The sequence below is a fragment of the Ochotona curzoniae genome, unplaced genomic scaffold, assembly GCF_017591425.1.
Source record: "Ochotona curzoniae isolate NIBS_2020 unplaced genomic scaffold, NIBS_Ocur_1.0 contig_2692, whole genome shotgun sequence".
Lineage (NCBI taxonomy): Eukaryota > Metazoa > Chordata > Mammalia > Lagomorpha > Ochotonidae > Ochotona > Ochotona curzoniae.
In genome coordinates, this window is record NW_024465556.1 from 1,578,203 (window position 1) to 1,594,890 (window position 16,688).

General features: G+C 36.5%; 1 protein-coding gene across 1 annotated transcript in view; it reads right to left on the minus strand.

Moving 5' to 3' along the window:
- Positions 1 to 8,760: 8,760 nt before the first annotated feature.
- PTEN (phosphatase and tensin homolog) overlaps positions 8,761 to 16,688 on the minus strand; it is an 82,324-nt gene continuing 74,396 nt past the window's right edge. The window contains exons 8-9 of the mRNA XM_040975765.1: positions 16,092 to 16,316; positions 8,761 to 12,231 (exon numbers count right to left, since the gene is read on the minus strand). Of these exons, the coding sequence (XP_040831699.1) occupies positions 12,046 to 12,231; positions 16,092 to 16,316 (411 nt within the window). The 3' untranslated portion in view covers positions 8,761 to 12,045. The remainder of the gene's footprint in view (positions 12,232 to 16,091; positions 16,317 to 16,688) is intronic.

The window sequence follows — 16,688 nt, forward strand, 5'->3', positions numbered from 1 at the left end:
CTTGGTTAAAGCAGCATTAAACACTACATCTTTTTCTGTTACAACAATGAAAAGCATGCATTGTGCCTAAATGATAAGTCAGTTTTTATAGGACCTTTTTTGAAGTACATTGCTTTTGGAAAAATACCAAGTTCATGTCAAGCACCTGAGCAAAGCAAATAGCATATCCTGACTCTAAAGATGAGCTATAAAATCTACCTGGTGATGACTCGGCTTTGCTTCAAAATTGATCTTACTCAAGGGTACACTCTACCGAATCCAATCAGCAAGCTCTCCTTTGCCCATGAATACCTGAGATGAGGTAAGCCTCACACAGCACATGTGAAACATCTTCCTATGTACTAAGCTGCGCAATATTGTTAACATTTTCATGATTGTCACAGTTGTAGCTGTGACAATGTACATTTCTGACTCAGTTTAACTGAAAAACAGCACGAATTTCTCATTTGTGCCTGTGTCACATTAATGCATTTGGGTTAGTATCTTATTAAGTTTCATCTACTTTTAAGATTCTAAAGCTGTTGCTAAAACTAGATTTGTATCATGTTATCTTCATGTTCACTTAGTCTTACCTGTGTTTGTTTGTCCGTTGCCCATCCAGTGTGTTCTTTCAATTTCAGATTTGTACTTTTAGTTATGTCCATGTAGCTCTTTTTTAGAAGTCTGCTTCTCAGATGAAAACATATTCCCATCCAAGTATGTTTATCTAATGAGTACTGATTACAATTACTGTTTTTAACATCAGATCCTTAGAACATTTGGAGTATTCTGCAGTTGGCATCTCTATATTGTCCTTTTCTTGGAAACTGATCATATTTTCTTGGTTCTCCCAGGTAAGCAACATTGGAAACTATGTTGCATAGATCGTGGGTCCTGGTAGAATTTTCTGGAAGATGTGTGATGGATTGATTCAGACAAGGAACACAAGCTCAGATAGTGAAGTCCTTTCACTCCCTGTGATTGGTGATTCTCATCTCAGTTTTGATTTTCAAGTCTTTGCTCTGCTACTTTGGGCTTGTCCTGGACAAGTCCACCCCAGGGTGAGCCTAGTACTTGCAGATATTCAAACACAGAGTTAAAGAGGCTTCCTTGGACCCAGCACAATGGCCCAGCGGCTAAATCCTAGCTTTGCACATGCCTGGATCCCCTGTGGGTGCTGCTTTGTTTTCCTGCTGCTCTACTTCCCTTCCAGCACCCTGCTTGTTGTTTGGGAAAGCAGCCAAGGATGGTCCAAAGCCTTGGGGCCCTGCACCTGTGCAGGAGACCAGGAAGAAGCTCCTGGCTCTTGGTTTCAAGTTGGCTCAGCTCCAGCCATTGCAGCCATGTGGGGAGTGAACCAATGGATGGAAGATCTTTTTGTCTCTCTTCTCTGTAAAACCTCCTTTCCGACAAAAATTATAAATAATCTATAAAGAGACTTCCTCCTCAGGATTGTCCAGTCTCCGCATCCTTGCCCTCTATCCTGTGCCCTCCAGTCTACATCAGATTTTTGCCCCAGCTCCTTAGGGTGGATGTTTGAAATTTTGTGTTGTTGATGCTCATTACACCAGCATTATTCAGCTCCATAAGTGTGGCCTGCCCTTGGGGCAAAGATGTTAAGGGGGGGAAAAAAAAGCAAATGGGAAACATCCACCTGCCACCTTGGCTTGACTAGCTAATCCTCCACACCTCCAAGTACTGACATCTCAAATGGGCATCAATTTGTATTCAAGTTGCTCCACTTCCATCCAGCTCCCTGCTTATGGCATGAGGAATCAGTGGAAGACGGCCTAAAACCCTGGGATCAGTACAGCACTGGTCGTTGTTGCTATCTGGGGAGTGAACCAGCAGGTGGAAGATTTTTCTCTTTCTGTTTCTCCTTCTCTCCATACATCTGCCTTCCCAAATTAGTAAATCTAAAACAAAAATGACAACAACAAAACCAGGAACCATCCTCATACAAGTTGTTTTTCCAGGTTTTGACTCTCCCTCATAATCTGTGTGCTTTTGTTTACTCTTCTGAATTCTTACTCTTCCAAATACTCTTGGTTGTCATCTACAAAAGAGACAGGATTTAGTGGTTTTATTCTATCTTGGTTTTAACCCAAAGTTTCCCCGCCTGCCTCTTCCCGATTGATCTTTCCCCCTTTGTCCTATCCTGTTCTCTGCTCTGTTTTTCCCTCTGTGGGGTCATAAAGGGCCAGGCCATTGCACACGCTGCTCAGTCTATTGCTCCACTCTGAAAGGTAAGCTCCATAACCTCTTCTTTTACATTACTGCAATTCTAATTTGACACAGTAAGCAAGCAACACATCCTTGTTGACCTGTTTGAGATCTGCTGACTTTAAACAGCCTAGGCATTCTAGTTCAAAGCTCAAGTGTATTTGGTGTATTTCACACAAAACTAGCAACTGCAAGAGCTCTTCTTCTGAGTCTTAATATATACACTAACATTGCACCATCTTACTGGTCAAGAAATTTCCAAAATACATTTTCTCTTTTATAGCTTACATAGTGAACAAAGGAGATGACACGGCCAGCAGTCTCCATGTGTTAGCCACACGCTGCTGAAACCTCACCTTCTTCTCCGTGGAGGCTTGTCACACCCATTTCCCACAAGGCTCCTGTCCTCACTCTCCCACCAAGCACATTGACGACCACTTGTATGCCAGACTCCCACTTGTATGCCAGACTCCGAAAGGCATTAAACCTTTCCAGAGATCACCATGCACTCTGAGGCCCAACCCAAATGCCACTTATTTGCATATTCAACTGGGATACCACTACCTCTAATTCTTAAAGGAGTGACCCAAGCTTCCCAGCTGAGAACAGCAGTCTTAGCAAAACACCAAGTAGAAGCTCTCTTTCCTCATGGGCGGAAGCTGTATGCACCTGCTTTTGAATGTGTGCTGCATTTTAAATGAGTTCTGCTCCCCTTGTTTGTGTTTCTGACTTGAATTCATCTTTCACATTGGGAAACAAAAATTTATAATAAACTCACCTGGGGCCTTATGACGTTCTATATCTCATGGTGGCTATCTTAGCATTGCTGAGACTGTTTAGTACATGCTTGAAGGTTTTCTGATTTTATTCTTTTTTCCTGTTTATTGGCTTGTAGGTTTTCTGAAGTATAACTTTCACTCTTCATTATTATTAGTTGAAAGGCAGGGTTACAGAGAGACAGAATTTTCATCCACAGGTTCATTTTTTGCTGTAGCAAAAGCCTGCCCTTACAATCCTCTTTCTGGATTTTTATGGAAACAATGGCTTGTCTTCTCTACAAACAGCTAAACACATAAAATAGCATCTGCTGAGTGTGATGAGAAAATTTCACGTTATGCTATGCCCTATACTTCATTAAAGACTAAGCATTATTTTCCCTTTGAACATTCATTTGATAGAATAATCATATAATTTAATATGAATTACAATGATCATACATTGTAAACAAACTATTAGCTGAATAACTGTAGGATCACTTGTAGTTTGCTTGTGAAAGATGACCCTGTAAAATGTTGGGCTTTCCTGGCAATGACAGGTCATGAAAATATTGAATAAAACTAGAAGCTTTATAATTTTTCTATGTATTTGTGGAATTTAAGCATCTTCCTCATAGGCAAAAAGGAATGGAAAAGCACATTCTATTTCAAAAACATGGTTAAAGTTCATAAATATAAACTAAGATTCCCTAATAGTTTTTCAATGTCAATATGTGTTCTGATATCAAAGTAATTAAACTACTTTACCACTAAATTTTTACTGAAATGCTGGCACAGATTATTTTTACACACTTTATTTTTACTAAATTTCATACGTATGGGTTACATTTAATTGGATATACAAGTGGGGTGCAAAAGTTCATGGAAAATGGAAGAGGTAATTCTGGAACAAAGAATTTTGAAAACTCATGCATACAAGTATAACTAAATTTTTTTCTACCCTTAGGACTTTTTAAAAAGTAAACACAACAGTAATAGCAGGACTATATCTTTGAAAATTAGGTTTGAAGCCTATATGCTGATGTTTAAAAGAGCAACTTATCTGACCACTTGAATGTACTTTCAAATTCCAGTGCGGCAGGTTGAGGAAACATTCCATATAAACTTCTACTCTATAATCCAAGCCCAAAGGATATGTACGATACACATATTTTCTCTTATATTCAGATAGCTTCAATCATCTCTAAAGGAAAACAACAAATGGTGTCTCATTAGACAGAATTACAGCAAGATGAAACTGTCCAAGGAAATGTCTTTAAATATCGTTTCAAAACTTAATTTTAAATGAAGGGTTGTAATAAATACCTAATGGAAGAAATTGATTAGCTAATAAAAAGTTAATAATGTCCTGTTAGATAACCACAAAGTCCTGCTCTGTCAAATTATTTTAAGTATATTATTTCCTCTTGATCACAAAGTTAAACTGGGACTCTGAGGTGGAGAGAAGCTGGTTCTTTTTTGGGGGAAAAAATGTCTTCGGCTATTTAATTATGAGTCTTTCCCCAGAATTTTTCGTTTGTAAGAATTAAACATATCACACTAGACCATAAATCCCATACCTTCTCAATTAAACTTTATAACCTGTTTCCCATCAATAATCAAAAATGACATTTCCTTTCAGCTTGACAAACACTGAAATTTGACGGAACTTTTTCTTCTGAAAAGTGATTTGTTTTCAAATAATATCCATACCATTCTCACTTAAAAGAAACTGAAAACCAAACTTGGTCCAGAGAATGAAGAGGAATGGGTTGTATAGTTTGTCAACCCTATTTAAAAATGTTTTAGAATATAGTGATAATTTGGGGGACAAATTAGTCGAAATTTTCTTCTGAGATAGGCCAGCATTAATTTTAAACACACACGCATCAATACATAGAGCTGTATAAACTGAGAAAAATTATACATTAAGATTCTGAGTACATCATGCTGTGTGAAGGTGACTACTCCACTGCCACTGCTTTGGGAGTCTGCTCAAATGTCACCTTTCCAGACATGACTTCTCTCCATCCTGCAGTCATCTCCGTAGCTACCTCTCCCTGTAGCACTTACCCTTTATGTCTGGCATGCTTATAAGTTAAATATCTATTTTCCTTCACCAAATTGAAAGTTCCAGGAGGGGAGTTATCTGTCACTAACCCTGACATCACAAGCATTCAGAGCAGTGCCTGACACCCACAAGGCACTCCAGATTACTGAAGGGTTGTAAAGATGTCCTTTTATTATTTTTTAAAATCCTGCTTCATTTTGAACACCCTCTTAATTGCACAAGAACCCATTCTCTGATCTTATCAAAGTTTTGCATTAGACACAATGTAACATGTTGTGATAAGAAACTGTCTCAAACTATCAGTGTAAATTCTCACTCATCCTAAAGTCTAAGCTTGGGGAAATGGAGAACTTGTGGCAGTCCTACTCCATAAACTAAATGGATAGCTAAGCTAGCACCTTCAGGAAAGTCACCATAGCAGTGAGTGAATGGTACTGGGGATTTTTTCATGGCCTTGACTTCAGTGTCGTCACCTTTAATTCCAAGGAAGAGGATGGAAATGTAGGGAAGTATATGTTACGCTAGTTGATGATCACATTATAAAGCATGCCTCATTTTGCAGCTTGTTACCACCTTTTCTAATTATTTAACTAAAGCCTATTTCTTCTGCTAGGGTATAAAAATCTTGAAGGGCAAGATTTGGGTGTGCCGTTTTTGATCACTGATGTATTTCAAACACCTGCTATGTACAACAGACTGGTAAATATTTGTTGGGCGAATAAAAAGTTTAAAACAAAATAGTCAAAATAATTAAATTTTAATTTTTTAAAGGAAAAATACTCTCCATAGGAAGGCATTTTGAATTTTATGTCCATCAATAGCCAAATGGATCTTGATATAAACATTTCTAATATGTCAACTTTGGTTTAATGCACAGCTTTAAAAATAACTCATTAATGCACACATCAAGGATGCTACTAACAAATTCATTACTATCCGAATTCACTATGTTTCAAAGATCATCCAAGGTTAACATTTTCATTACAATGAACTGAGAAACTCCAGTGAGAAATGCTTGCCTGCATCAGACTATTTAATCGCTAACGTTAATGTCTAGCACTCTTGAAAGTCTAATTCACTCACACATACCACACACCCACACACACACTGATAAACTGCCCATCTGGGCATGAGGGCGATTTAATGGAAAAACAAAATAGAAACTGAAAGAACAATTGTAAACATGGGATATCATTTGGATAATGATAGAGTAGGCAGAAAAACCCTAAAGGTGCACAAAAATAATAGGGGTGATACGCTACAGAAAACCACATCTAAAACATTTTAAGAATTTCATCACAGTGAACAGACTTGAAGAACGGAAACATCAGAGCCTTGCTCCATTCCACACCAACAAAATCACCAACCATCCTAAGGACAGATGGGAATTTACATACAACAGAGAAGATATAAATTATTTAAATTTTAAAAATAAAAATATAAATCCTTGTTAAACATGGCATTTAAAAATATGCAGCATTCATTTAAAAATGTAATGCTCAAAGATGGCAGTTAACTTCATTCCTATGTGTAAAAATGCTTTAGAAATACCAACACATTGGTTTAGAAGTCACAGGCTGCCCTCAGCTCATTTTTTTTTTTAACCAAACTTCTTGTTATTGTGAAGAATTAGTTGCATGCTCTAAGCCCAGTATAAACTAAAATTCCAGAATTCAAGGTGAACCATTCACAAAATATTAAGTTCCTTTGCCTCCTTACCCTCTCCACCACCACCCAACAGATGTTAAACATTAAACTAATTTTCTCTAAATAGCTGTTTGGAAACTACATGGAAAAAGATCATCTCTCTTTTTCAATATCTAGGGGAAACAGAAAGGTGATAAACTTCACTACTAATACAATGCCTCACATATTCTATTTTAAAATGGCTTTTGAAGAGAAATATCCACAATATGAAGCTTGCTCGTGCTAAATTAAGAAACTGTTTTAGGCTTATTACCACCCAACACCAGCAACATTTCAACATTCATTATTAACCCACTGAATTGGAAAGGACTCCGAGTTCAAAGTTTTGGGAGCCTGCATCTTCGGCATGAGCAAGTAATCAAATCACTGTCCTTTTTCCAAGGCAATAGAACATTCTACAAACTCATGATGGAAACACTAAGCTAACGACCTTGAGAGTACATACAGCATACTTTCATTTTTAAAGAAAATATATACATCTGTATAGATAAACTGATTGTATGGTCACTGAAGTACTTAACTTCAGGTGGTGGGAGTGGGCTGTTTTCTTGCACATGAAGAGGAGTCTCAAAACAGCTCAACAACCAAACTACTCCGTCCTTTTTTGCCTTCACATCACACTTGTAAAGCTACTAACAATGAATTTGTCGGAGTGACTATGTTCTGACAGAAGAAAGAAGAGTTCTTTGAAAGACAGAAAAAACTGATCTGCTGTAAATTAAAGACCAATAAGCAATTTGCTCATAAGGACTCTCATAACTATGTAATTCTGTAGGGAATACCACTTCAAATTTCTTTCCCCCCCACCCCCCGCCATTTTGTGGACTACATTTTAGGTATTTTCCTTTAACTGGTTTTTATTTCCACTCACAAATATTTTTCTCTATACTAGCAGCAATAGCTAAAAGTTACGCATAAGGCAATTAACACAAAGTTTTAGATATGTAGTTAATTATCCAGCAGAAATTAAAAGAACCAAAACTGTTTTTTGAGAACAGTAAATTAACCAGATGTAAGGGTCTTGATTTTTGATAAGCCTTTGGAAGCCTGCGTGTTCAATACTGGTGATTTAAAAATTCTCAATGGAAATGGCGATGGCATTCATTGAACCAAGACACCTCACATTACAGTGAAGACATAAAAAGCCAGTAAATTCCCATTTTTCAAACATCCCACCAAAATATATTCTTACAAAAGACCTGAAGACTTGAGTATAGTTTTTAACTATACTTATATCTAAAAAATCTACCCCCAAAAAAACAACAAAAAACCAACAGTGTACACATACTCATACCTCTTAACGTTATTATATATTCACATTTGCTTTTAAAAAATTACATGGAGAAAATGTAAACTTGAAGTAACATTGAATTTTTTACGTTAATGGTCTTTTTTTTTTTTCAGAACATTTGCAGAAGCTACATTTTCACTTACCACCTTACTATGCTTTGTTTAACGGCTACGTCTTTCAGTCTCTTAGCTTTCAAGAATGTTAGGAGTAAGGTAAAATTCAAGTATACATAGTCCTTTAGACTATTCTGGAATATCATCGTTTAAATGGCACAAGTCACAGTGAATATTTAAAACTTTCTGTATGTTGATGACAGAATATAGGATTATTGGGGGGAGGGAGTGGGAAGGAAAAGCCACAAGATTGAAATTCAGTATCAAATCTATTCTGGGGAAGAATCTTCAAACACCTGGCTTAACACAACAAAAATATGCACAATTTTCTAGAAATCTTTACTTTCTCAAGGTTACAATACTATTTAATGTATTTGGAACAATTTTAAGTGTTAACTATAGCCCCAAGAGTAAATGTGTCTATTAAAAACAAGTAAACAAAAACTTTACTCCGAAGATGACAAAAGGGCATGCTTTTCTAAAACTAGGTTTTGAAGGACAGCAGAAAAATGAATGTACAGAAAATTTCTTAATCATATTTGGCTGCCCATGAGTCAAAATCTCAATGGATTGAATAATTTTAAATTATAAATACTGTCATTTAATAAAACACCCACACAATGACAAGAATGAGACTTTAATCAGTTTTAAGTGGAGTTTATAACACTAAGAGATAAAGGGTTGTTAACAAACACAATAACAAATGGACATCTGATTGGTATGAGGCATTATCCTGTACACATTATTGGTTTTGTTGTTTGTGTATCCTCAGTGCATAGCATTTACACACAGAGCCACTGCTGCACAGCACAAGAGTATCTGAAGAGGCTGACTCAGAGTAAGGCTGTTTAACAGACTGGATTTTTTTTTTTTTTAGTATATATATATTCTATATGAAAACAGATTGAACTTTTGAACTGGCAGGTAGAAGGCAACTCTGCCAAAGACTACAGTTAAAGCCCCCACTTTAGTGCACAGTTCCACCCCTTCCATCTGCATGCATGATACATTAACAGTATTTAAAGGTAAACGAGGCACTTTGTGGCAACCACAGCCATCGTTATGAACATATTGCACAAATTTTCTAGAACTAAACATGTAATTTGTACCCTACCTTTATTTTTTAAAGCTGAAAACATTTGATGCTGCCGGTAAACTCCACTTAAGGTTTATAACCTGTGCCACAGCAAAGAATGGTGATGCTATTTATTCAACGACCCTTTTGTAATTATGGCAAAAAAAATGTCCAAGAGGAGCTACAGAGGACTTTAGATGGTACAGGGTCCAATCTGTACACTTTCTTCAAAGGTATGCCTTCATGTAACTTTGGACATTTTTTTAAGCTGTTGCACATCCAAAAAGTCTAAGAGAACATTCCAGAAACTCGGGAGATATTACCTACAGAATGCATTTCAAGCTGATTATGAATACTGTCATAAATAAAGTTTTAATTAGGACTTGAAAACCTTTCAGTCATAGCAATTCTTGTCAAATCCAATGGGGATGGTAACTGAAATAAAGAAAGGAGAGTATGTATAATATATATTTATATATATAATATATATATAATGCCATTTTTCCATTTCCAATGACTACACCATAAAATGTAAGCAAGGCTTCTCAAAAACACTGAAACATTCAAAATCAAAACCCTCATTCAGACCTTCACATTCCAAAGGAAAAATAGTAACAGTGCAAAAGCCCATTATAATATGTCATTATTTATGACCTGGCCCTCCATGTTACATATTGGAACAATACAAGTTATGTTTTAATATAGTGTGCCCAAAACTGTAACAAAGAACAGTATTAATATCTTTAAAACACAAATAGCTGAGTTTCCTTTTAGTCAACAATTTTCAGCTCTTATGAAAGACAAGGTGACATATAAATTTCAATGGTGAATCTTAGGAATGGTTGTCTCTAACTTTACCCATTTAACTTATGAGCAGTCAATCAATATTCTATATTATCAATGCTTAAATATAAATGTGTAAATCCTAAGAGCTTTGTTAAAAATTTAAAAATTGTATTGGCTGAATGAAACTGATGAGGTATGGAAAATGTCAATATTATCTACTAAGAATATTTTAGATGAAGTTCTGCCCAATCTATTCATTATCAAACTCTATAAATGCTGCTCTAGGTCCTATGCAATCTGTTTGTAAATTAACTAGGTCAGACCACAGCTAGTGAACAATTTCAGCACCAGTAAGTTATTCAAAATGGGATTTTATATCATTAAGAAATACAATGGCTGGATATTCAAATGTCAAGATCAAGGTATAATTTGAAAGACACCAAATTCCTGGGGGGGAGGGAGGAATCCTCTTTCATAGTATCTTCACCTTAAGCTTTACAATAGTAGTTGTACTCTGCTTGAAATAATACGCAGTCTGGGAATATCAAATGTATAATGCTATTTAAGAAATTGAAAGCCCTAGTCCCAAGTCTAGCACTATGAAATGATTCAACACTGCACAATGAAAAAATCTATTCTTTCAATAGCAAATTGAAAAAGCAAATGTAGGACATTTCTACTGAACAATTACATGCCTTATTATTTGTGCAGTGTTGAAATTTACTGTAACTCTAATTTCCTTTTTAACACAATGTCTTTTTTTAATAAACATTATATGTATTCAGTATTCAAGTAAAATTCCCTAACAGTTAATGACATTTAAAAAATGTGCAAAACTGCAAAACTCATTATAATAGAATGTGTAAGGTCAAAAGGGTGGGACGGCTGACAGCTATTGGATTGAATAAGTGCATCATAAATCTTTAAAGAAAAAAATGCTTACTGTAGGATCTCAAATTGAAATTTCCTGTGCAGCATTTTAAAGTATTTTACATATAATGAGAGAAAAAGGAAGCTTGCAGGCAGCATCTGAAGCATCCACAGTAGGTATATGATTGAAAACTTAAAAAGTGTAAAATTGTTGACTGATGTAGGTACTAATAGCATCTGACTTTTAGCACTGGCCTTGATTACACAAGAGATGGAGCAGTCATTACAATTGAGAAAACATATTTAATAAATCATTGTCAATTTTCATAATGTTTCAAGCCCGTTCTTTGTTGATAGCCTCCACATTTATATGGTTAAGTCATTGTTGCTGTGTTTCTTATCTATAACCACTTTTTAAAATATCCCTTCATCTGTGGATTAAGATGTTGCAAAAGGTTCATTCCTATACCCCAAAACAGATTTCACTCACTCTAGCTGCCTTTTCTAGCACCAATATGCTTTTTAAAAAAATGCACAAACAACAAGCAATGACAGTGGCCAATTCCTCAAATGTCCAGATTAGTAACTGCAGCATGCTAAAGAAAGGTGTAAATAGCTGGAGATGGTATATGGTCCAGAGTCCAGCACTAGATATAATCCTTTCTGAGCATCTCCTCTATTCCCCTTACCTGAATATATGCATTAGAATGTAACAAAACTTTAGAAGTTTATCTTAGCCAACTGCAAACTTATCTGTTGCCACAAGTGCAAAGGGGTAGGACATGAACCTGTGTTCACAAAGCTCTTTAGCCACTTCAATTGGTGACAGAACACAAAAGGAAAAATTCCTACGTATACACATCAGTCTGTCTCCACTTTTTATAAAACTGGAATAAAATGGGAAAGTGCCATCTTTATTTATCCTAATTGAATTTTAAATGTCCTTTTGACACAAAAAGGTATATACATGACACAGCTACATAACCTTTTTTCAACTGGACAACAAGTGTCAAAACCCTGTGGATGTATAGGGTAAAACAAGATTGGTCAGGAAAAGAGAATTGTTCCTATAACTGGTAATCTGACACAATGTCCTATTGCCATTAAAAAAAAAGGTCCATTTTCAGTTTATTCAAGTTTGTTTTCATGGCATATTATCTCTCTCAATAAAAAATTCAGACTTTCGTAATTTGTGTATGTTGATCTTCATCAAAGGGTTCATTCTCTGGATCAGAGTCAGTGGTGTCAGAATATCTATAATGATCAGGTTCATTGTCACTAACATCTGGCGTTACAGAAGTTGAACTGCTAGCCTCAGGATTTGATGGCTCCTCTACTGTTTTTGTGAAATACAGCTTCACCTAGAGAGAGAAGAGAAAATTTTCAATGAAAATCCATAAATAAGACTGTCTTAAGTTACTCAGATGTAAATTTTTAACAGATTCATCTTTAAGTACTGTAACAAACATGATCTTTGAAAAGCAAGTCCCTTGGGACTGGCAGTGTAGTCAGTGCATTAAGCTTCCGTCTATAACACCAGCATCCCATAAGGGTGGCAAGCCAGAGTTCAGTTGCTCCACTTCCAAGCTAGCCCCCTCTAATGTACCTGGGAAGGGCAGTGAGAGACAGCCTACGTGCCTGACTCTTGCCACCCAAGTGGGAGAAGTGGAAGAAGCTCCTGGTTGCTGGCTTCAGCCTGGCCAAGTCCTGGCCATGGTAGTCATTTGGGGGGTGAACCAGTGGATGAAGGATCTTTCCCTGTCTCTCCCCTTCCTGTGTAATGTTTCCAAATAAGTTAAAAATAAAAATAAGAAAAAGGTGCCTTTGAGTGATCATATTACTTCTAAGAGTAATATGTATTCTTTCCATGTACTGAAGAGGTAAACTGGAGTGTTAGCATTCATGTACTCATTTTTTTGAAGATTTATTTATTTTTATTACGAAGTCAGATATACAGAGAGGAGGAGAGACAGAGAGGAAGATCTTCCATCCGATGATTCACTCCCCATGTGACTGCAATGGCCAGTGCTGCGACGATCCGAAGCTGGGAACCAAGAACCTCTTCCAGGTCTCCCACACAGGTGCAGGGTCCCAAGGCCTTGGGCCGCCCTCAACTGCTTTTCCAGGCCACAAGCAGGGAGCTGGATGGGAAATGCAGCTGCTGGGATTAGAAACAGCGCCCATATGGAATTCTGGCGCATTCAAGGTGAGGACTTTAGCCACTAGGCCACTCCGCTGGGCCCCAGGTACTCATTTCTAAGAAATGTAAGCTACATGCTTTAATAACTATAAAAATGCAGACTGAATGCTATTGTTTATTCACATAAGAATTTTTCAATCATAAAATTCAACCGACAAATAACTTAGCTCCAAAGGAATGTTATTTGTTTGGCATAGAAAGGCAGAGACAGACAGACAGACAGAGCTCCCACCCATGATGCCTAGGACTGGGTCCAGGACAAGGCTGGGAGCCACAAACTCAATCCAGGCCTCCCATGTAAGTGGCAGGGACGCAAGTACTTAACTATTAGTGCTGTCTCCCAGAGTGCATATTAGAGGACAGCAGAACTGTAAGTAGAGGGTGAACTTGAACCTAGGCCAAGGACCTTCACTTGTATACTCAAAATCATCACAAAAACACCACCATGTATAATGTATCCCGATTTTTGAGGAAAGGTAACCAAGGCTCAGGGAAGGTTAGGGAACTTGCCAAAGGCCGCATATCTAGTAGGTAGTGGATGTGTGGGATTTAAAATAATTCTAACAGGATCCCTAGCTCATTTTCTCTATAACCCCTCTCTTATTACTCAACAGCCATTATCAATTATTTCTTACACAAAAATACACTCTGTTCATAAATTCTTTACGTCTACCTACAAAATACCACATACACATAATGTGACAGCTCGTTCTTACCCTCACTGTCACTATTCTAAGTCCAATCACTACCTCTCCTATTACTAAATCACTCTATCAGCCTCTAAACTAGCTCCAAATTCTTGCTCCCTTCCCCTACTTTCCTCATCAGTCTGTATTTTAAAGAAGTAAACATTTAAAAGCAACATTAAGATAACACCATTTCTAAACTGTAAAATCCTATATCTTCACACGCAGACTGGTTTTCTTCCCTATTTTTCCTTTAGTCACGGACTCAAACTGACACCACTTTTCAAACACTGAGCTCACTTCTGTCTCTAGACTTCTACATCTTCTTTTCTCCTCTTACCATCTGTTGGTATAGTTCATTCTCTCATTTAAGTTTCTACTTGAATATCATTAGTCTGGTCAAACCTTCTGTAACCATGCTAGCATCTCCAGAAAAAGACAAAACCAACAGGACTTTTCTCAATTCCACCCCTGTTTTTTCATAGCATTTACCATGCATGATATGACATATTTGCTTACTAACATAGTTTTCATTTGTAATTACAAACATAAAATCTTTTATGGTATCAATATAGGAAACTATAAAACCAGAGTAAAAAAATAATTTGAAAGTCAATGCTTGGAACTGTACTTAGGAAATACATGAAATGTTTTTTTTTAGATTAATAAAAATTAAAAACAGTACCAAAAGTCACTGGTTAAGGAAAATGAAAATTTAGAAAAGAGGAGGAAAACCTGTAGATTCACTTAAAAATTATTTGAAAGAATTACAGAGGCAGAGAAAGAGAGAAGGAGAGACAGAGAGTCTCCATTTGCTTACTGATTCCCTAGATGTGTCCAAGCAAGGAGCCAGCAGCTCTCCCCTTGGGATGGCAGGGTCCCAAACACAAAGTGGTGCCCATTTGGGACACCCACAAAGCAGGCATTGGGTTAATCCAACACACCATAATTCCATCCTCCCTTTAGTATTTATTTATTTAATAACCTTTAGATTCTAAAACAATCTTCTAAACACTTGCATGTAAGCCATACCCCTACAGTATGACTAGCAATGTTTTAATGGTTATACACTATGGTAATTCAAGACATTTACAAATATGTTCTCAAAAAGAGAAAAAAGTGTATGGTAAAAGAAAGAGGCAAAGGGTAAATCATTCTGGCTTAACAGATTAAGCTCAACTTGTGACTCTAGAATCTGGCATTCACATGGGTATAAATTATACTTTAGCCTGCTCCACTCCTGGTCTAGCTCCCTGTTAATGAACTGGGAAAAGCAGAGGATGATGGCATGAGTGTTAGGGCCCCCTCCACCTGCATGGGTACTCCAGAAGCAGCATTTGCTGATGATTTTGGCCCAGCCAGGCCTGGCCATCAAAACCTTCTGAGAGTGAATTAGCAATGGAAGCTCTCTCTCTTATTTCCAATTTGAAAAAAAAAAAATTAAATCCTTTGGTTAAAAAAACAAGAGTGGGGGGAATCAAATAGAATAAAAAAAAAAAAAAAAAAAAGAAAAGAAAAAAAGTGACCAAAAATCATTTTGAAATGTTTGCAAGTCAGATATTTTACTTTGAAGAATTTATATCTATAAATATAAATACACGCACACATATCACAGACAAAAAATTGAATAATTCTATGACATAATATGAGGAAACAGAAAAGAGTTTTAAGCAGGAGTAATAGGAGAAGACAATGGTGAAGGACTATATAAAGGTCAGAGGAAAAGCTAGGGTGGAGAGGCACAGGAAGACGGAAAAGGATTGATAAGACCAAAAGCAGAAACTTACATTTGGAAGGACTGAAGAGAGACCACTGTGACTAAATCTCAGAGAGCAAACAGAAATGGCTATGGGTGCAAAAGGTACGCCTGCGCCTAATTATTCAAATGTTCGCAGCACCTAACAGCTCTTTAAAAGTGCAAAAAGGAGGTGACACAAGAAAGCCTATTTGTGAGCAATAGGGAGTAAAAGCACAGACTGTACTGGAAGCAGTGAAATTTCCAATGTGAATCATTCCCAAACATCTGGATTTATACCTATTTCTTTCTCTCCACCCTGCCTACATCTATTTCACAAACCATCCACTTAATTCTCAAACCCTCTGTCCCAGATTTCACCAAACAAAAAAGGTGAAGGAAGCATGCAATTTCTTTGACTCTGCGTGTCATACTGACATTGCATTAGAAACATTCAGGATACTCATTCTTAAACATTTCCTCTAAACAATACATCATGTATTTGAAAATTACCCAGCCAAGTTCTTCATTTATATACCTGGAATTAAAACACACATACAGGCATGTAAACACTGACTATCCAAGGTGATATTAACTGACCTTAAAATTTGGAGAGAAGTATCGGTTGGCCTTGTCTTTATTTGCTTTGTCAAGATCGTTTTTTGTTAAAGTAAGTACTAGATACTCCTTGTCATTATCTGCACGCTCTATACTGCAAATACTATCAATTTCTTGATCACATAGACTTCCATTTTCTACTTTTTCGGAGGTTTCCTCTGGTCCTGGTATGAAGAACGTATTTACCCAAAAGTGAAACATTTTGTCCTACAAGAAAAGGGAAGAAATGACTAATTTTTTCTTTCAGATGTCACATATATTTTAAAAAATCAGCCCCCCAAATTCAAATTATTCATCATTTGGTATTCTGAATGAAAATAAACACAAATGCTATTACTACTACTACTATTTGACAATCCGCAGGTTAACTATTGCATTCTTATTCAGAGTTGATTTTTCTATTCTAATTGTAGATAACATTAAGATAATTATCTTAACCTTTAATGTAAAATAACTCCTATCTACTCCAATACTAGCTTTAGAATTAGTCTGAGTTATTTTTAGGCACAAACAAAATGAAGGTATGATTTAATTTTCTTTATATTTTAATCAGCTACCTAATTCAAGATGGACTTCAAC